The sequence below is a fragment of the Rhyacophila brunnea genome, unplaced genomic scaffold (assembly GCF_057557595.1).
Source record: "Rhyacophila brunnea isolate RB1 unplaced genomic scaffold, BYU_Rbru_1.0 scaffold_12, whole genome shotgun sequence".
Lineage (NCBI taxonomy): Eukaryota > Metazoa > Arthropoda > Insecta > Trichoptera > Rhyacophilidae > Rhyacophila > Rhyacophila brunnea.
This window is the reverse complement of record NW_028232774.1, coordinates 24,686,133-24,708,582: the sequence shown is the minus strand read 5'-3', so window position 1 is coordinate 24,708,582 and position 22,450 is coordinate 24,686,133. Positions and strand designations below refer to the sequence as shown.

The 22,450-nt window shown below is 32.1% G+C and overlaps 1 protein-coding gene across 1 annotated transcript in view; it reads left to right on the top strand.

Moving 5' to 3' along the window:
• Positions 1–871: 871 nt before the first annotated feature.
• The window catches only part of Dpp10 (Dipeptidyl peptidase 10), a 137,176-nt gene continuing 115,597 nt past the window's right edge, over positions 872–22,450 (top strand). The window contains exons 1-2 of the mRNA XM_085940098.1: positions 872–1,109; positions 17,957–18,048. Coding sequence (XP_085796224.1) covers positions 872–1,109; positions 17,957–18,048 — 330 coding nt within the window. The remainder of the gene's footprint in view (positions 1,110–17,956; positions 18,049–22,450) is intronic.

Here is a 22,450-nt window from a genome sequence, read left to right as displayed (position 1 = left end):
TATGAAACATTAAAAAAATATTCGATCACTCAACAAAGCTCCGCATTTTCTTTCTTCAGATATTAAGTATTAGTAGTTTTTATCCGAGTATCCTTAATTAGGCACGAGACACTGACTGACTTTGAAGGTCCCCACAATAATAACCATAAATTTTAACCACCAACGTATCCAGTGGCGCGTTTCTTTGATATTATTTTTATTTTAATACTTTTTTTGGTGACCGGACAAAATAGAACAGTGAAAAACAGAACATGACAAAACAGAACAACCATTGGAAAAATGAAACTTTAATTTTTGTGGAATCTATTTATTAATTGAATTTTAAACGAAATACACATATACTTATATATAAATATTTAATATTTAAAAAAATCAATTTTAAGTGAAATCACCAAGGTATCTATAATATAAATTGTCATTTTTTTACAATACCGTTATTTCGAAAATATTGCATTTATTCATATGTAGATTATATAATATTGTATAATGTAATCACTGCATGTTGGCCATTCGGCGTAAATAGCTCAATTTCAATATAAAATTTATAATTTTCTTGAAAGGTCATAGTTATATTTATCTTTGTTCTGTTTTGTCACTGTTCTGTTTTGTCATGTTCTGTTTTTTCATGTTCTGTTTTGTCATGGAACCATTTTTTTCATGTTATGTTATGAACCTCTCGAATTTATAATTTGTAATGTTCAATATATTATATAAATAAATATTTTTTGTTGAAATCTTACCGTGTGACGAATACCAAGTGATAATAACATTTTATAAACTTAATTATCACCAAGTAGGTAATCGCTGAATCTTGGAATGAGTACATGTAGGTATTGTATAAGTACTGTCTTCCAGCATCTTTTAAGTGACGATGCCTTCTGGCTTTCATTTCCAGGAGCTGGTAATCGCCAACCCCAACCAGCGCAACTGGAGAGGGATCCTCATCGCCCTGTTGGTGATCGTCACCGTTCTGGCGCTGATAGTTACCTCCGTGGTGCTACTCACTCCACCTGAAGAGGGACCCAGAGTCAGAGGCAGGAGACTGCGACTTCAGGACCTGCTCGGCGGTGATCTGGTGCCGCTGAGGTTCAACGGGACTTGGATATCAGGTAAAAAATAATATTCGTTGATTCTTTATACACTGTATAATATAATATGTATATAAGTTGTATTGAAGATCGAGTATGTAAGAGAGAATTAATTACTTTAAAATTAAATATAAGTATATCGCACCCGGGGAATAATAGTGGCACAAGTCCAAATTTGTCATTTTTGAGTTAAGTATGCAAAAATGTTCCAAGATATCATCTCTATCCGGACAAATAGCGTAATTCTTAAAAATATAATGGTGGCTTTAAAAGCATTTTTGTCATTATCATATTATAACATGTTACTTGAATTCAAGCAGAAACAGTGGCACAATGATCATTGTGCCATTGTTATTGCGGATAACATTCAAAATGACATGACTCAAGTGTGCCAACTTCACGCTATTATAAAGTACTGAATTAACTGAATAATAACTGATTTAACATACCAAAATAAAATATTCAAACTGCTCTTCAGCAAAAACAAGTTTTTCGAGTTGTCTCACTATTACTCCCCGGGTGCGATATCGAAAGCACATTAGAGCAAATCCAGTGGATGCAGGTTTGAGTCCTACTGGCCGTCGTATTTTTTTCAAAAAAGATATTTTCTATTAGGTGAGATGTTTTAAAATTAGGTAAACATTTATATATCGTGTAAAATGGTAATATTATAAAAATTATAATAAACAATCTGTAAAATTGAATTCTACCAAAGTATTTTTTTATTCAATACTGAACGTACTTACATTATACTTATTTAAAAAAAATGTTAGATTATTTATTATAAAAAAAAATATGTTCTGAAGAACCTTAGACTACTACATGACATTACATCACCTCGCTCGATTCTAAGAGACTTATATTGGCACCTCAATATAGTGGAGGTTGTATTAACAGATTTTTTTTACGAAAAATACATGTTAACCACTTGCTCAAAATATTATTAAAATATAACATGTGTTTTTAACTTTGGTTTTGAACCCGAGACCCACAACATTATAAACTAACACGTCACCGCTTGGCCATCGTGGGAGAGAGTAAAGAAACAAACATATTTTTTTTAAATCTAGAAACATAATTGGACCGAGTGGAACTCGAACTGACGTCTTTCATATTCATTATTCTATTCATCATTTTTGTCGTCCTGGTTAAAATAATTTAATTTAACATTTAGTTTAAACGCGTATCTTTATAATACTTTTCTATTCAAAAAGTACTGCCAAAAAACTTGAATACCAAAAGATATAGCGGTTTTGATTCTCGAAAATTGTGAAGGTGACTTCTTCAACTACAAAACTATACGGCAAAGTAGCTCCGGAAGATTGCGCTAATTAGCAAAGTTTTACTTTAGCTGGCGTGAAAAAGTTAAAAGTTTGAATAAGCTGTACTTTGGAGAATTCTTCGAGATGATATGAGCAGTACAAAATTATTGTAGGTACCGAAACAAAGTTTCTCGCGTTTAAAACTAGGTAATTAAAAATGCTTCCAAGAATATAACAATTTTATAAAACGAAAGAAACGTGCAGCCAACATCGAGGTCAGCTTAATGATGTTGAATAATAATTATGAATATTATGTTAAAATTGTTTAATAGTTACATAATAATTCAGCCTAAACTCCTACTTACTTGGCCGTACTTAATTAAGTATAAATTAGATATGTACTGAGCTTTGTTTTCTCATCGTTATTATGACAAAATGTGTATACACTACCAGACACTGACCTTTTTATGTTGAGAGGGCTGGCGCGCGCTGAAGCTGGTTCGGTGTTCACGCACTCATGCACTGGTAAACGGACTGTTCGGAATGTCACTCTCACTTTTGGTTTTGGGATGAATGATGATGAAAAGTTTAGGGTGGATGATAGACGCGACGTTCGCTCAAACCGTATCAGATTTAACGCAACGAAGGTCAAACATATGCGCTTTGAACCAGTGTCTGCTGTATTCGCGCCAGTATGCTTTTCCAATTAAGCTACGAGCATTTTACTAAATTACAACGGTTTAAACTAGTAGTTGTTACACGTAATACTTATCGAATTGCGTTATAATGTTGGCTATCGGTTTTAATATCTTAAATTAAAGTAGGTTTCAATTACTTCCGTAATTACTAACCGACGTCGTGGATCACTCCATTATTTAGTTTTTAAAACGTACTTAGACTTGTTAATAATTTAATAAACTATTTATTTTATTCAACGAATAAGACAAGATTTGAAAATGTAACATTCTATATTATTGAACATACATAATTTGAAAACATCTCATGCATATACGATATTTTTTTCAATGTGTTTTCAAATTATGTATGTTCAATACATATTTCTGAAAAATATATAAGCAATATACAAAGACACCCAGCATTTTTCCTAAGTGTTTTCAGAATTACGTCCAATAAACAATTCTTAAATCCTATGAATTATTCGTTGAAAAATAAAAATAGTTAGTATATAATAATTACCTCTTATCATTTTTGTTAGACTGAAAAATAGCAAATACTCAGTTATTTGATACTTTAATCAATATGTTAATCATTTTGTATGACATGCGGTTTCAAAACCATATAACAAAATTAATAGAAAATTAATATAAGGTGGTTTGATAGTGAATTTATAATAATAATAAATTGATTTAGGAGAAGATTTGACTGCAGACATTCATAAGGCTAATCCGATGCATTGTCACACTAACCACAGTTATTTATATAAACATACAAGATATAAACTTTTGCACTATTATAAGATAATACACGTATCTGAAAATACCAGGCCACAAAGGTACTTTAAATTTATTACTTCAATAAAATTTAATTTATTATATCTGGCGATAATACTAAAATGTAATTTATTATACTTTTCAATGTGGAGTGCAACCGTGCAATCTAAACCAAACGAATAAACTTTATATTAAACGTAATAAATGTTTGAAAACTCGGTTTACGGGTCTTCCTATAAAATACGGAATTTTCTCAGCGGAAAATCTCCAAAGAGAAGGAGATTCTACATCCATAGGTGCGTGCTATCCAATTTCCTCGGCGTTTCAAGATTTATCTATACCTCTTATTTGGTTATGTCTGACTAATACTTTACTGCTTCAAAATCCAGTTAAACCTGTGGAAGTGAACGAAAAAAAAACAAAAAGAAAACCACAAATGTTATTTTAAAAGATAAAAAGGTACATTTTTTGTATCTTCAAGACGATTAACATGTTTTATGGTAACGTTGTAAAAATCTCTATGTCATGGAAAAGGTCTAGTTCAAATACGTATCTTTATGTTACGGGTGTCTTATAAACATTCTTGGAATATTGTTTTTTGTTCTTTATTTAGTTATATTAAAGTATGCACGAGTAAAATATCGAGATTGTCGACATGGGGATGCACATCACGAAATGGTACTTTGTAAAGACAGCTCACTATCCGAATGGGAATGGCAGGAGCAACGTTCAACTCAATGCTGAGTATCTGGGTCTCACGACTATACTCAGTTAAAACCAAATGCCACCGATTCGACGCTTGTATTCTGATGGTGCTAATTTACGGTAGTAAATCATGGCATCTTACGAAGGCTCAGAGTAACTGTGGAGGGTGACGTTGGACCTGGCTTGCCCATTTTTCATACCAACAGGATTTCGGTGCCCTAGAATGCCACTAAATACCATTCACATAGTATACACGTTGTAGTTACGGCAGCGATTTCCAAACTGGGAGGCGTGGAAAAGTTTAACACAATTAATGTAGCCACATGTTTGCAGTTTGCAAATGCATAGTTTATAAAACGGCCGCTAGTTATAAACCACACAAAAAACATTCCTATAAAAGGTTGTTTGCAAACATGTCTGAAAATATGTAGACTCGCTGGCTATCTCGTGAAAAAATGAAATAAAAGTCAAATCATAATGTTGAAATTTGAGACAAATTTGTTTAGGAACGATAATTTTGTTGTTAAACTTATCTATTTAGTTGAAATTTAAAAAAAATTGAGTGAATAAATCAATGCAAGGATCACTAATGCATTCACTGATTTAAAAAGACAAAGTGAAGGCATTCATCAAAAATTGGAACTTCGCCATGTCTCCACTTTTAAATGATTTCTACGCCAGATATATTGAAGCAAACGCAAATCTATTTACTGAATTCTTGGTTAGTTTGATAATGCATTTTTCACATTATTTTATTAATTAGAATTATTAGCTATTAAATATTTTAATGTGTGGTTGAAAACCCATGATAGATTCCATTTGTCAATGAACGATGATGAATTTGATTTGAATACTATTGAAATCGATTGTGCTAATTAACAAGCACATTCGTCGAATGAAAAACAAATTAATTTAAAAATGAATATATTATAAGTAGGTAGTAAAACCTTTTTTTTTTTCATTTTCGTATTAGTGCATTGTTGACTATTTAAAAATGTGTCTGTATTACTTATATACGAATACTTTTGGATGTAACAAGTAGCCTCTCATTACACTGGTACTGAAAAAGCGATATTGGACCGGGCTCGGCTACGTCCTGCGGATGTCTCATGAGAATTCCAGCCTGGCATGCCATATCTTCAAACCAACCGGATTCCAGCGTCTTGGAAGGTCTCTAAACACTACGCACAGAGTGTACAGATACGTGTTGATGGCATGACCTGGGAAGATGCAAGACTGGCGAGAGACACGTATTCTTGTAGGCGCCCATATGATCCAACTGAGGGGCAGAACTTATCAAAAAAGAAGACAAAGAAAAATTTGCACTCATCATCATCTTAACAACTGAAGAACTTTTTCTATCGCACTATTCAGGGACTCCATGTGTCTACGCCAGTTGCTCTAGCATCAAACCATAAAAGTTTTGGCACGAAAGTCGACATCTGACCACTCGACCTGTTATCCATGACGTCCCTCGACAGTTGAACATTATACTATTCTTACTTTATGGTCTGCACATGAAAGTCTACCAAGTTTAACGAACGTAAAAAATAAAGATACATTATTTTTAGAGAGGATGTTGAGACCCAGATTATGTTGTATACGCTATTCTCCTACATTTAATATTATGAAGCCCTAAAAAAATAAGGGAATTGGGTTGCCTTTCCGGTGAGTCTGTAAGAAGGCATAATTATCTAGTAGGGAGAAATTAAATTAACTTAAAACACATGCTAAATAATATGATATTTTCAATGGTAATACCTGTATCCTAATATGTGTTAAAGTTTGTCACGTAAACTAAACGCGCATTCGAAATTGATATTGGTTGCATTTTATAATCAGACCATCATTAAGTAATAAACCGAAAGTGACTTCAACGCCTTGATCCATGATTGCTGGCTTTTGCATTTCTATCTTATTAATCTGTTCTGTGAAAGGGCCGCATATCCTACACAGCACCTGTCTCTGAAATACATCGACCATGGTAAGAGTCCAACACTTTGACACATTAGTCAGTATTGGTTGGCTCAACGTCGACGTTGAGAAAAGAAAGGGCATTATAATGACATAATATGCTACAGTCCTACAAAGTCTACATATTATTCAATCTCAGCATTCAAACTTACCCTAAATTTATTCTTTATTGTTTTTTTTACATTTACAGGGCATGTGAGCTTTAAAAATATTCGGCTGTTTAAAATTAAAAATAACTTATTGATTATCTTACGCATTTTATACCTTAAAGAAAAATATTTTTGTTGAATTTCCATCCAATTTTATATTCTTAATACATTATAATATAACATAGTTCAATATTAAATTTCCATTTCTTTCGTTTTTCATAGTTCAGCTTGCCTTTCTTTTTAGAGTATCATCGCAGAGAGGTTGTTTCCTAAAATATTCCGATTGTTATTAAAAATGTATCAGTAAAGCTTGGAATATCTGCATTTTGCAATCAGTGGCGTAGAAAACACAGTAAAAATATACGTAGCTCTGACATCAAATCAATAAAGCAATAGAGATATCCGAAATAATTAAAGTCTTGAATTAGTTAATCATTTTATTTATTCTATTATTATTGTGTAATATTCTTGAAATTATGCTAAACCCACTGAACCTATTGCAGTATTTTATAGCTTGAATGGCGTAGGTCCCAAAATGCGTGTGGTTTTTAAACAACCCTGAAACGATGAAATTTCATTACTAGATACCGTTTTAAAATTTCTGACATATTATAGTTGGAAATTGACAGTTACTTGAATATTATCACCGCTAGGTGGAGTTGGTATCGTATTGTTTTTTTTTATTTTGCGGCAGTTTATAAATGTTTTAGCATACTCAGCTCGTATCCGGAAATTTGTACGTAAACAGTTCACCGCAGGACACTTATTCACATGAGTTCGTGTAACATTTAATCAAATGACGAGTTCTTCGTTGAGCATTTCACCTTGTAGTATATTTGTACGTATGCTACAACATGTGGCAAATTTTATGAGATGTCTTTGTTAGGTTAGATTAGGGTTAATCTAATTGGAACAGTACTATTTGCAAACTATCGCCGCATGTTGTAAGATATGTACAAATGTATTCCAAGGTGAAATGTTCAACGAAGAACTCATCATTTGATAAAATGTTATACGAACTCATGTTTCACGTACTGCGGCGCACGAATAAGTGTCCCACGATGAACTGCATACGTACAACTTACATGTAACCTACACAGCTTCGCTAAGTGGCACCTTTTAGAATTTATTAAACCGTGCTCTATCTGATGAACGGCATTCAATTTGACATAGTTATGACGGTAGTTGCGAGCTTTTGGTCCTTGTTTAGTATATATATATATTAATGGGATCTTTATAAATGATACCGTTTTAGATGTAATTCGTGTGCTTCGTGTGTACAATTGCACAGGTATGTCTCTTTTTGTCGCATTTACTTTTAGATCTATGTCTTTTATTCGTAATGGAATGCGACGCTCTGTTTACAATTTCTATATATATAATTTATGACAGCTAAATGAAATCTGACGGATATCTATTAATTATGTGTATTTACTGGATAATGCTATCGAGATTGAAAATAATAACATTTTAATCATATCGATGGCTCAGTTTCATAGTGGGACAACTAGAAATTAGTAGTTTTGAGTAATGACTGATCAAAGTTTTAACTCACCTATACTGACTTGTAGAAAAGTGACAGTTTATTATTTATATTATCTTTTTAGTGAAATATGTAATAAATAGTATGTAGTTTTAGGGTTCAAGTTGTTTATGCAAATTATCATAATGATTTTAATAGTTTTGAGCAATAATCGGACATAATCCCCTATGGAGCTGGCAACTCTGTATGAATACTGAACATAATAAAATTAGACATATTATTATCACTCTATGGAACTGACCACTTTATAATATTGAGTTAACATAATGTTTTTTATTGGCGTCATCTCAAAACATTGATTATAGTATATCCACGTATTGGGTAACCACCAGTGGCGAAGGGTGGAGGTAGGCTGTTAAGATCGGACATAAATAGTTCACAATAAACTCCGTCAGTCATAGGTATTTGTTTTCATTGAACGTACAATTTACAGATGGTGTTGGTAAGTTTTTAAAAATCAATTAAAGCTCGCAGTCGATGAAATCCAACCATTCCAGTGTCCATTTCTTTACATATTGTATATAGTGTGCCAGTTTTCTTGGCTAATCGTATTATTGGGGCTAATTGCACAGCTATGTATATGGGTTCGCCTCTTAAGCATAAAGCCCACCAAAGCGGCGCTCGGTGCGCTCTCTACGAAGTAGGCCCCCTCCCACCCGCGCATTACCCTTCACCTTTGTAATAAGGGGCTCAAGGAGCACAAAATAATAATTATTATCAGCGTCTCTCATAACAAAGCAATAAAAATATTATTAAATTTCTCGGGGCTTGTAATTAATATTCACGATGACATCATTCTACCAGCGAAATATTGAACACGCAATAACTAAATAAAGAGTTCACTGTTATTAAATAATGCCTTCTTGCCCGTCTATCGACGACGCTTCCAGGAGCGTGATTTTGTTTGCCGTGTTCAATGAATGGACTACGTTGTATTTTCGTTAATTCGTGCCGCTGAGAAGCCACACAACGATGACTCATGGGGCGGGCGGACACAATGCGTCGTCAAATCCAGTGTGCGCTGGCGTATTTGATTACGTTGTATTTTTGATGATTCACATAGAATATGCGCGAGCGCCCCGCAAGCCCGCTTTAGTGGACTTTATGCCTAAAACAACTCTTTTTCTCGATGCATGGCATCACTTTCATTTTGGGTATGACGATTAATATGATGTAATATTGATGATTCTATGAATAGCCAAAATACGATGATGACGAAGTGTATATTAAATGAAATATGTGCAGTTTAATGGGCTGGGTAACCTAGGGTGGCATTAAAGTAACGGGAGTGTTAGAGACCTATTCTACATTAAAATGTATGGTGTTTTACTGAATCTACATGGCTTATAACAATTGGGTCGCACACAAGACGTTCGATTTAAGTTACTTATTAATTAAATTAGTTCTTCATAATATCACGTCCCAGAAAATGATTTCGACTATTGAAGCTTAGTTACGCCAATGTCACAACAGATGTACTATATCGCGTATGCTATTATTATGTAGTCTCGACTAAGATTTTCCCAACGAAAACAGCGACGAGTTGAAATTTCAATTTCCTTCGGTATTTGTACTGCTTATGTTTGCCTATCCCATCTAGCATACGGTTATGCCTGCCTGATACTTTTCAAACGTGCTTTATGTAAATTTTAAACGAAAATTCACAACATATTCACTATTATTCATAACAAAAAATAATATTATTAATATCGAAGAATTTAGATTCTAGATAGGAGTCTAATGCGTGAAATACATTATCATCACGTCACGTGACCTCATGTGCTATCAAAACATTCACTACTAAAACTGTCATTTGTAGTTCTCTTCAAAATCACTAAAATAAAACATACATGAGATCGCGTGACCCAAAAATTTGTAAACTGTGTAGGATTTACGGGATCGGAGTATCGGTCTGAGCTAAAGATGTTGAAAAACCTTTTATAGAAAAATGTAACTGGATCTCTGTTATATATAATGTCTCCGGAAGGTTTTACAATTTTTTGATCACATAGCCAGGACAGAAAGCAATAATTTGGAGAGGGTCTTTGTTAGTGAAAATATCTGAGTTCGATAACGCGAAAAAGAATAAAAATGAGAGACATGCAAACATGTTGAAAAAACTTCTTCTTTGAAGATGGATTCTAAATGTATGAAATTGAAGCAAAAAAGGACTTTTGGTCCACTGATTAAGTTGGCTACAAGTGACTTCGCATTGCAGTTTCGTTTGCAGAGAACTTCACACTGCTCCTATGATATGTATTTGCCAATTTACGGAGTGTGTAAAAAGATAATCCGACAGGAGCAGATAACCAACTAATAATATCACACTTCGGCGATATTATTTAGCTGAAAAATCTTGTAAAATTTGTGTTAAACCGTTTATAAGTGCTGTAGAGTAAGAAATCACAATGGATATTTAAAAAATGGTAGCCATTGCGTGTGTCAGAAAATCGGAATGCCAACTGAGTTGTATTAATATTTGTGGAGTTTATAAACTTAACCATACTTCATGCGTTTGCTAAATAATTTCACAAATATCATAACAGAAATAATATATAAAGCTTCTTCTTTTCATAGTCTATATTCTTTAAATTCCGGACAAACTTCATGTTTTATAGTACACATTAATTCATTCATGTTGTTTATTAAATTAACTCAACACGACCGTATCTAGTCCATACTCATTCTCAAGTGAATTCAATGGCCCGAGTAGTGTTCATAAGCATGTTATTTCAATTGAAAAGCTATTTTCATTGTGAGAAGAAGAAAAGTCAAGATAATTAAGGTCCACTCAATGTGCACGTACCTACTATTACTATATAAAAGACAGTTTCACACGAGAGACTGCTTCAGCGTTGTACAACGTTATGATAATATACGATGTCAATCTCTGATTTTTACAACGTTTTTTATTACAACGTTTTTTTAGCTCGTATTCTTATTGTGGTTCTTTGTCCGGTACAAATTTTGCAATCGATTTTTAACTAACTTCCCGACTAGCTAGACATTTAAAACTTTTAGAGTATATCAGAACACAATTCCAATGTATTTTTTTAATACTTTTAGCCATCTTTAAGTAGAATTGAATTCATTTTCAGTTAATTCTGTTTTGTATGAAAAGTTATTTCGACACCATTATTGGTTGCTAGGGGCTGGGGTCCTAGCAACTAAATTATTAATATATACGTGCGTTACTATGGAAATGAATATTATGACAAAATGTCACGACATGTCAAAATAACATTTCAGTATTATTTCTATCAAGTACAATTTTTTTTTGATCGTTTAAGCTAGCCAAGTCTAGTTTATATGATTCAACAGAAAATTTAAAAACGTTGTATATAAAAAAATCTTTTTATCTTGTAATTATTATAATTGTTGAATGAGTCACATTCATCTCCTATATATTATTATCCTAAGAGATTTTGGAAAATTCACTAACGGCTCATTTAAGCGACATTTTATTGTTATTTTTACATCTTCACTTCAAAATGTGCGCTACCGATTCATCTACCGTTTGAATTGACCACATTTCACAAATTTTCAATGATTTCACAGGTACTTGACGTTTATAACTGATATTTTCTCATACAGCGTATACAATTCGCCATACTTCTTTTAACATACAGCAGAATGACGTCTTCGTCGCTTAAGACCTTCTAATCCTTTATTTGACAAACGGATTCGATTATTTTTATTCAAATATCGTAATGTAGGCATTGGCGCACTTTTTTCCGGTGAAAAAACCATAATCTTGCTACAATTTACTGCGTAAATAAAAATCTGACAGGTGTGTCCGCCACTGTCCGTCATATCATAGATAACGTGACATTCCAAATTTGATTTTTTTAAATACTTCTTTGTGGCTGTTCACCCACTATTTTTGTTATTGAATAATTACCTAGGCTACTAATTTCCATAGATCAGAATATAGTCATATTAAACTAACAAAGTTGCCATGCAAACAATGAAAGAAATTAAAACGAATTGTTATAGTCATCAAAATGTGTGATATTGTATAATATCTACCTATTTTTAAATCTTGACCTATCCACTGCTGGATGAAGGCCTCCTCAGCCTTATTCTACTCCTTACTTACACATGAATTGTTATATTTATCAAAATCAGTGATATTATATTATTATCTACCTATCTATATATAATGCCATTATTATCACGAGCCTCAATAAATCCACTGCTGGATGAAGGCCTCTCTACGTTGATTGTATTCTTGACAGTATTGAATTTCTAATGTTATTTATCTACATATTAATATCGTCATCATAATCATCATTCTCATTAACCAGGATCAATCCACTGCTGGATGAAGAGTTCCGCAACCTGATTCTACTACTATTGGTTTAACGAATTTGTGATATTATACATATTTTTATCCATATTATCATCATCGACTTGAACCAATCCACTGTTGGATAATGGCCTCCCTAGCCCGAATCTACTCCTTTCTGTCATATGAATTGCTGTGTTTATCAAAATCGGTGATATTATATTTATCTACATATTCATATTGTCATCATCATCATCATCAACCAGGATCAATCCTCTGCTTAATAAAGACCTCCATAGACTGATTCTACTCCTTTTTGTCATATGAATATATGTATTTATCAAAATCGGTTATATTATATTTATCTACATATTCATATCGTCATCATCATCATCATCATCACATTGACCTGAACCAATACACTGCTTAATAAAGACCTCCCTAGCCTGATTTTACTCCGTTCTGTCATATGAATCCATGTATTTATAAAAATCGGTGATATTATATTTATCTGCATATTCATATCATCATCATCATCAACCAGAATTAATTCACTGCTTAATAAAGACCTCCCTAGCCTGATTCTACTCCTTTCTGTCATATGAATTGCTGTATTTATCAAAATCGGTGATATTATATTTATCTACATATTCATATCGTCATTATCATTATCATCATCATCGACCTGAACCAATCCACTGCTTAATAAAGACCTCCCTAGCCTGATTCTACTCCTTTCTGTCATATGAATTGCTGTATTTATCAAAATCGGTGATATTATATTTATCTACATATTCATATCGTCATTATCATCATCATCGACCTGAACCAATCCACTGCTTAATAAAGACCTCCCTAGCTTGATTCTACTCCTTTCTGTCATATGAATTGCTGTATTTATCAAAATCGGTGATATTATATTTATCTACATATTCATATCGTCATTATTATCATTATCATCATTATCATCATTATCATCATCATCATCATCGACCTGAACCAATCCACTGCTTAATAAAGACCTCGCTAGCCTGATTCTACTCCTTTCTGTCATATGAATTTCTTTATTTATTAAAATCGGTGATATTATATTTATTTACATATTCATATCGTCATCATCATCATCATCGACCTGAATCAATCCACTACTTAATAAAGACCTCCTTAGCCTGATTTTACTTCTTTCTGTGATATGAATTTCTGTATTTATCAAAATCGGTGATATTACATTTATCTACATATTCATATCGTTATCATCATCAACCAGGATCAATTCACTGCTGGATGAAGGGTTCCGCAACCTGATTCTACTACTATATTATACCTATTTCTATCGTCCTTATCATCATTGACCTGAACCCATCTACTGCTGGATAAAGGCCTCCCATGCCTGATTCTACTCCTTTCTGTCATTTGAATTGCTGTATTTATCAAAATCGGTGATATTATATTATATCTATTTATATTTCCATTTTCATTATATTAAAATCCAACACCAAGTCACTATAACGAAAAGCTGTCTGCAAGACCTAGCGAGACAGACTGGCGAGAGCCAGCTGGCTCAGCTAGTTATTAAATATTATTCAAACGTGGAATGAGTAAAAAATAATTATCTATCAAAACAAAAGAATAATAGCAATTCTTTAAGAGAGGTATCTAGTTACCTAGGTTTTGTGTAATGTAATATGATGAAAATAAAAATACATTTTGCATTTTTGAAATATTGTATATTATATATAAGGCGGGGAGTAACTGATAACTTTAATTTTAAATAATCAATACACCTCTATGATTTTATTTTAACTTTTTTTAAAACTATACGAAATGTGAATTATTTGAAAGGTTTCAGTTACTAATAGTACCTACATTTGTTTAGTGAACATTTTTAACGTCTCAATTTAGTTTACCCCAGAATTGCAACTTTTCTACAACAAACTATATTACACTTTATATTTGCTTATGTGAATGAGATTTTATTTTAAAACTTGCAGTTCTCTGCAGTGGATAAAGTGTGTTTATTGACAAAATAGTTATAGCTTTTATTCACAGGTATCACTGTTAAATTATAATAATATTAATCATTAGATGTGATCGATTAGAAAAGTAATATGTACCTACAATAAAGGGTTGCGATCATTTTGAAGGTGATAGGTACAACTATATTTGTAAAAAATTTAGTTTTAACATATTATTATAAGTAACTTAAAAAATATCGTTTTTTATAAAAATATGTATAGCTTCATTTTGTAAATTTATATCGCATCGAGCTTTGATGTGGTCCCAATAGCAAAGCTTGAATAATTGATATAAATAAAAAATATTTTAAGTTAAGTTACGTTCTATAAAAATCGATGTTTTTTTTAAATTATAAACAAGATACGGTGAAACAATGAGTTTAAAAAAAAATCATTTTGTCATCTTTTAAACATTATCAAACTAAATGATAAAATATACATAAAATACAGTGTACTAATAAAAATCTGGCTTCCAAGGAAGGCACATTTAAAATAGTTTTTTTTTCTAAATTGTTTTCAAATTTCACGAGGCATTTCGATAACCCTTAAAATGAAAAAAAATGCTATTTTGATTCGTTCTATAGAAATTGACTAAACCAAGAAACTGAAGGTGGCCGAACTTTAACATTACTAACCTGCTACCCATAAAATATTAAACATTTCAATTGTTTTAATTATTTTTTGGAGCATTATAATTATGTTTAGTTATGCAGAACGTAGCCAGTCCAAACTTTGGCAAAAATAAGTTATCGTGTATATAATAATTATATTATCAGTAATTTATTTAAATAAATTCACGCAACGTGGATACAGTATCCATAGAATTATGAAAATAAAACTAGAAGTTGTTAGTTTGAAAGTTACTACCAGTTGACACATGCACATAAAAAAACTTCAAACTGGTTTCAATAGTTTTAATAATACAATAATACATTCTTGTATATTGTAAGTCTTTCGGGTTTGCGTAGATAATTGGTATTCAATAAAATTTGCTCTGTTTTTCATACGTAAATGACATACAATATTATATTTTTACACATTTACTTGATTCAACATTCAGGACGTATCACTTGTTATGCTTTATGTTTTATGCACCTGAAAATCGATTACAAAAAGCATATTATTAACCCCCCTATGTAATTACACCCAATCCTCTTTTTGCACGGTTTCGAAATAACACGGTTTAAAAAAGTACCGATTATTTTTTATTTACACTGATTTTTTTGCATACATACGTAGATACATAACGCCACTAGTCAGTCACTTCGGGTTCGATACGAGAGACGCGACGGGTGCTTCAGCGTCAGCGTCATTAAATATTTCCATCGATGAGAGTGATTTTTCGTCAGCGAAAAACATCGGTAAACGGGCACGTTTATTTTCAAGTAGCGAAACAGAATGAATATATTTCTCTTTGCCAAAATTAATTTAAATCGAAAACTATGTATTTTTATGTACTTATACATATTTTTATGTATCAATAATAAATAAATTCGATTTATTTGAGTTCAAGAATTTAGTATTTTGAGTTGATTGAAAGTAATGGAACCTATCTACCATTATTGTATGGGCACCTTATCTTTTTTTACACGGTTTTGTTTTGGACGGTAGTCTTTGGTACGTATCCCCCGTGCAAAAGAGGATCGGGTGTATAGCTAAGCATAAGCCATAAAGTACTATGTAGATTATAGAGGATGGTTTCTTGAACGTCTTTGGAATATTCAATCTTATCTTTGATCAATCTCAGTTCTCACCAACTGAGGAATCCTTCCATGCAATAGGGCGTCTCTCCTGCAGAATCGAGTGTCGAGTTTAACGATTCGTTCGGTCGTTAAAATTTATGGACTTGCCGTTACGGTCGTTAAATCTTAACGCCGGCAGCCGTCAGTCAGAGGCTCTGGAGGTCATTTCGCACTTCCGCCCGCCAAAATATTATAACAATTTGTTTTGTCAAAATCAAGTTTGCACTTATACGACCGTCACGCCAATCGGTAACGTATGGCAGTTTCCTGTGCTTTTTTACGCGCTGGGAACGATAAAAACTACAAAGCGAGTTTTCTTAAGCACAGTGCTCACATACTGACATACACCTTCCTGAAAAATACAATTTATTGTTTGTAAAAATTTTCAACTACACAAATGCACGTACTCGAACATTTGTATCAAACTCAACGCATGTTTTCACATGCAAACAGTGCTATCAAATATGTAGTTCGGACAGTCAGCATCTTAAAAATAGTGTACTTTAATCAAATCAATAATCCACGAGACCCTGCATCGATATTTGAATGAGTAAAAAAATGATAATGGTACGTTAGTAGGGTCTTTAAAATCTAAGGCCCCGTTAACACGTGCATAGATTTACTGTTGATAGTAAGTAATATCACGGCCATAACAAGAAAATGTATGGGTAAACATATATTATTCTGCATTTGCAAGTATGAATCAAAAAAGTTTGGAAGCTACTGAATTTTCATGCGACAGCAAGAATTTTTTTCTAAGGAACTATACTCATTTTGAGGTTAACCGATTTTCACTACGTCCTGTTAAATACTATCATAAAATGACAACATCGCGTCTCACTTACTCTTGAAGAATAAGATTGAAGGGACTGTCAGCACTTCTACGTGTAAACAGTTATTGTCACGATAGCTTAAAATACGCACTATTGTTGCCAGTAAATCCATGCACGTAGGTGTACAGGCGCTATTAATTAGTAATATGGATAGTGATTTAATAATCTGCTGACAAATTACTTTCAGCATAAACGTCATTAGTTATAGTCAATCTTTTCTTCGTTTGATTAAAATAGTTTTTGTGTTTTACAGTTGGCTTACTACAGACAAGTTTAATTTAGAATAAGTAATCAGTACCATAAAATAAACGACTAAACAATGAATTAAATTAGACAATAATTATAGGAAAATAAAATTTTAACTGCCATCTTGTTTTATCTGTCATCGAATTTTAATTTCAAAATTGGAAGAACGCATAAAACACTTGTGAATGTATTAGGATCAATTTTTGGCTGATGTAAAATATTATAATGAAGTTTAACAACGCGTATGTATGTATAGGAGCTTCCTCGTAGTTGAATTAACTATTTTACTTACATACATAAGAATATACCTTGTCATGGTTACTTTCACTCAATGAAACTATATATTATGCACAATCCTCGTTGTGTTTGAGTTTCTTCATGCGTTTTTTTCAACACCTTCTATCGTAAAAACATATTATTTTAGAAAATCACCAAAAACATACATCATAGAAAAGCCACATAAAAAATTGGGCCGTTTCAAATTTGAACACACACCTAGCTGCGACTGCTCTTAACCGATTTACCTTCCGACCCAAGTGTCTTTGTGAATCCATACGTACATAAAACATACAATATATTGTATTGTAATAGTATTTTTCAATACTAAAAGCCTTATCTGCTATCATTTATTAATTATTGTTACCACGTTTTTATTTCTAGGAGACGAACTGGTCTATCGAGATCAATGGGGTGGAATAAGCCTTCTTCACGTCAATGGATCAAGCAAGACTTTGATGCCAAACACTACCTTCGTAAGTAGATAATTATACGACCATACTATTTAATTTAAAATTTTTCTCATATAATTTTCACATTATTATTTATATACGTGTTTAGATTACAATAATGAATTGAACAACTTCGTACATTGACAAATCAAGAGTCGATCTCTCGAAATACGACTAAAGATTTATTTTATTGTATTAACTGTTAATAATTATTCATGGTGAAAACTAATATTATTATTTTTGCGTTTTATTTAAAATAATAATAATAAGACTTAAAACTTGAAAGCAACAGTAGAATAAATCAAAAATACTAGTTTCGAAAAAGGGCGTAACCCTCGATTTTTCTAAAGGTGCTTTTATTGGATATTAACAATGTATACAAGTAATGCACGTTCTGTAAAAAGGAAGTAAGCCGCAAATGCCAAATTATTATCTAAATTCAGGTTTTAATTGGGCTTTAATTAAGTTTTAATTTAAGGAAAAAAGCATTTACCCTCAATTTTAATGATTTTTGTGTAATAACTTATTTAATTATTATTAGATCAAAAAGATATTACACCAAATCATCAATCATCATGCACCCAATGTCTGTGCATATTTTTTTTTAATATTGAATCAAAATCATTTAAAAAAGTTTTTTGCCCCTCCTGTAAAATTTATTCTGCGAGGGTTACGCCTATTTTCCTAAACACGATATGGTGAACATAACAAATTACAAATTCAAAGCGTTCACGACATGACATCAAATAAGTAACAATTTTAAAAATAAAAATACAACAAAATGTAAGTTCATAATACAAAAAGTAATAAAATAAGAAATAAAATAAAATAAAATAACAAAAATAAAAGTAGATGGAAGCACACAGAGTGAACTATTGATAGACCCTATCTTAAAAACTTGTAAGACAACGTCCACCTAAATTCACTCTCACGTAGGTGGAATATATCAATATCCGAAGCGGTTTCATTAAACATGGTTATTGCCCTCCCAATTGGCATTACCAATGACAGGTTAGTTCTGCACCTTGGGAGAACAAGCAACGGATGCACAGAAATCAAATAGTTTCTAAATAATTTCCTACTATCTTCTTCTTATTATGCCATCCCCTAGCGGAGGTCGGCCACCATCAAGGCGATCTTAGCTTTGTCATCTGCTACCCGGAGCAGTTCAGTGGAGCTGCACTAGTACCAAGAGGTTCTTAAACCACGAAATGTAGCGTCGCTCTCAGCTACGCTTACCATTGATTTTTTCTTGAATGACAAGTTTGCTGTACTTTTGTCATCTCATAATGTGGCCGAGGTACTATAGTTTCCTGGGTTTGATACTACGCAGAACTTCTCGGTCCTTTCCTATTTGATTGAAAACTTCACATTATTTGTCACTCGGTCAATCCAAGGAGTTTTCAGGATGCGTCTCTACAGCCACATCCGTCAAAACTTCAACTCTCCATGACATCTCTTAGTTTAGTGTTCGTACTTTCATACTATAGAAAAGAATTGAGAGAACATTATAACGTACCATACGCAGTTAACTATAAGACGTAATATGTTTATTTTATTTTTCTACTGTTTATAGGTAGATGATAATGGTAAGATTTTTTGCACAACATTATTAACAGTGGGTTATTTCAGTTATCCCATTGTTATTTTGTAATAATGGACATTATTACAAAATACAAAATTGGCATTTTTCTTTTAAATGGCATAAATATTACATTTAAAAAAAATCTTAAGTGATTGATTCATTGTGTAGGCATAATAGCTTTTAGTAATCGATTGGCATACTTTCTCAATCAATAACTATGTTCAAACAAATGGCTTTGGATATTTATAAATTTAACCTACCTGATGATGAGCTTAGGTGGATATAGTTTTATAAATTCTTAAAATATAATCTATTCATTCAACGTACTTCCATGTACTTCATAATTTTTGTATTTACTATTTTACTAACATTGCTTCTATTTCTTTACTAAACTTCAATATAATGATTATGTAAATTCATAAATTTGAATCTCAAATTCGATTTTTTTTCAATGCTGCTATCGTGAGCGATGAGCTTGTAGCGATATTCAACCGAAAACCCTAACGTTTTCATTTGTAAAGGCAATGGAAGCCAAGAATACAGTGACGTCCCGTGGGGATAGGCAGATTGAGCGTCGCTTGGGGGCGGCAGTTATTCGAACGGCGGAAAATCGAGGAGAATCATTAAATATATATAGGAATAGGTACCTAAACTTAGTAATAACGGAAATATCTTTCCATTAAAAAATTCAGCTCACTGATTGGAAACAAAATGTATTAATTAGCATAAAAGGTTTAAGAAGACTGTATTTTTTCGCCTGGTTCGTAATGTCTAGTTTACTTCCGTTGTCTTTGGACATCACTCCTTGATGACCAACAATGACACGTGCAGATTTGCGAATTATATTTGAATTATATGTAGGTACATATTTAGATACTTACCTAATTAATTTATCTAAATATTTTTGCCAGTCATTAGCGAGTTTTGAAAGTTGTCAGGTGTATTTTTAAATATAACTGAAACCGTGGACTCGCAATATTGTCTATTGAAGTAGAGATGACATTTAAATTAAATTTTGTGGTATATATTATTTTGCTAATAATGTATTTCTTAGATATTGAAGTCATGAAACGATAATAAAAAATACTGTGTAATGGGGTGGCATTTTGACGCTGCCTAGGGGCGGCATTTTGTCTAGGGACGTCACTGCAAGAATAGAATCCTCTACACCAGAAACCCTGCTTTTAACTGAACCCATAATATGTAGTACCTATAATTGTAAATAGTGGATGAAATACCGTGGGTGTAACTTAAAGCGATTACTATTTACATACAATATTAAATTGTAACAGAAATTTGAATATTCAACGAGTATGTAAATATGTACATATTATAGATACATCGATGTTAAATGGATTGCTAATCCGATGCTTACATGATCTTAGCTAATCCTGTTCATTAAATTTCGGTTTCTGCATCGCCACCTCTAATCGTCTTAGCTGAATAATCAGTTTGCATGATATGATGTCATAATTATTTTAACAAATCGATCTCGAATTTGTATATCAGGGCTTTTACATTTGTTATTTTAAATCTACTGCGATAATTATTATTGTAATATTAATTCTCTCCTGACTTCGCAGAATTTAATGTATCAATTATTGAGGTTATTAGTTTCAAAGACGGAAACCTCATTTATTTTTTCTGATCATTTCTGATTCTGTAAATATTTTTTTCGATCGATATTATTCATACAATATCTGGTTCCGTTTGATAGATAAAATAATTAAACCGGAAATTGATTAGAAAAATCGATTATATTCATCAGCCGCCATTTTTTATATTTTACGACTAACTTTCAACATGATTTTTTATTCATTATAATGACATTTTATTTAGCTCCTCGCTTTTTATATAATTTTTTCTTAATATTTTTTTAATTTTACTAAATGTGTTTGATACAAGGCTTGAATAAAAACCAACCATAAGTGCGAATGAGACATCATTCGGCACGCTATACATATATCTCCGCAATATGCGTTTGAGTACTACTGCTAATTATATATTTTTTGGACACATCGCCGGTAAATAATATTGATTGACTACATTCATTTAAAAACTGCGAGCACGGATTGCTGAAATTTATTGTTTTTGTGTTAAATATAAAGTTAGTGGTAATTATTTTTAGTTAAGGGCGGACGTTCTCAGCGTGGGTCACAATTGAGGTTTTTTTCTATTTTCAAAGCATGATCCTGGACATACCTTAAACGTTGTAGATAATCTATTTATATAATTTTGAAGCCTTATTATCCTTTATATCTATTTTAAACATTTTATGACTGCATAAAGTATTTTTATTACATAAAATATTATTCTTTTAAACATCTCGCTCTAATGTTTTAGAATATAGTCTTGTGCAGTGGTGTTAGAATTTTTTACATTTATTAATTTTTAAACGCATTTATAAAACCATCAGTATAATTTATATTGACATTATTATAGTGAAATATTTACGATAAAAAATTATATTGATAATCTTTATGATCCCAAATTTGACAAGAATTAGGCATTTTATTATTCAAAAAATTGGCAAGATTAACACATTTGAAGATAATTCTAAAGATACTCATTATAAGCCATGTCTTCGACCATTCAAGTGTGATAAACATCCTACGAATAATGATTGCTTTATATAATAATTATTGACCTAAGAATAAGGTAGTATTTTTTTGAAATACGCCATTTCTTTTGGCATTCCCCAGTGGTTAAGCTACAACATACGGCCGTAGCCATAAATTGACAAACTATAATTGAAGTAGGGAGTAAAATGATGTTAACGCGAGTGTTTGAACATGTACCTAACCGATTTTTTTAAACGGTACACTTTTGCGTTATACGCGA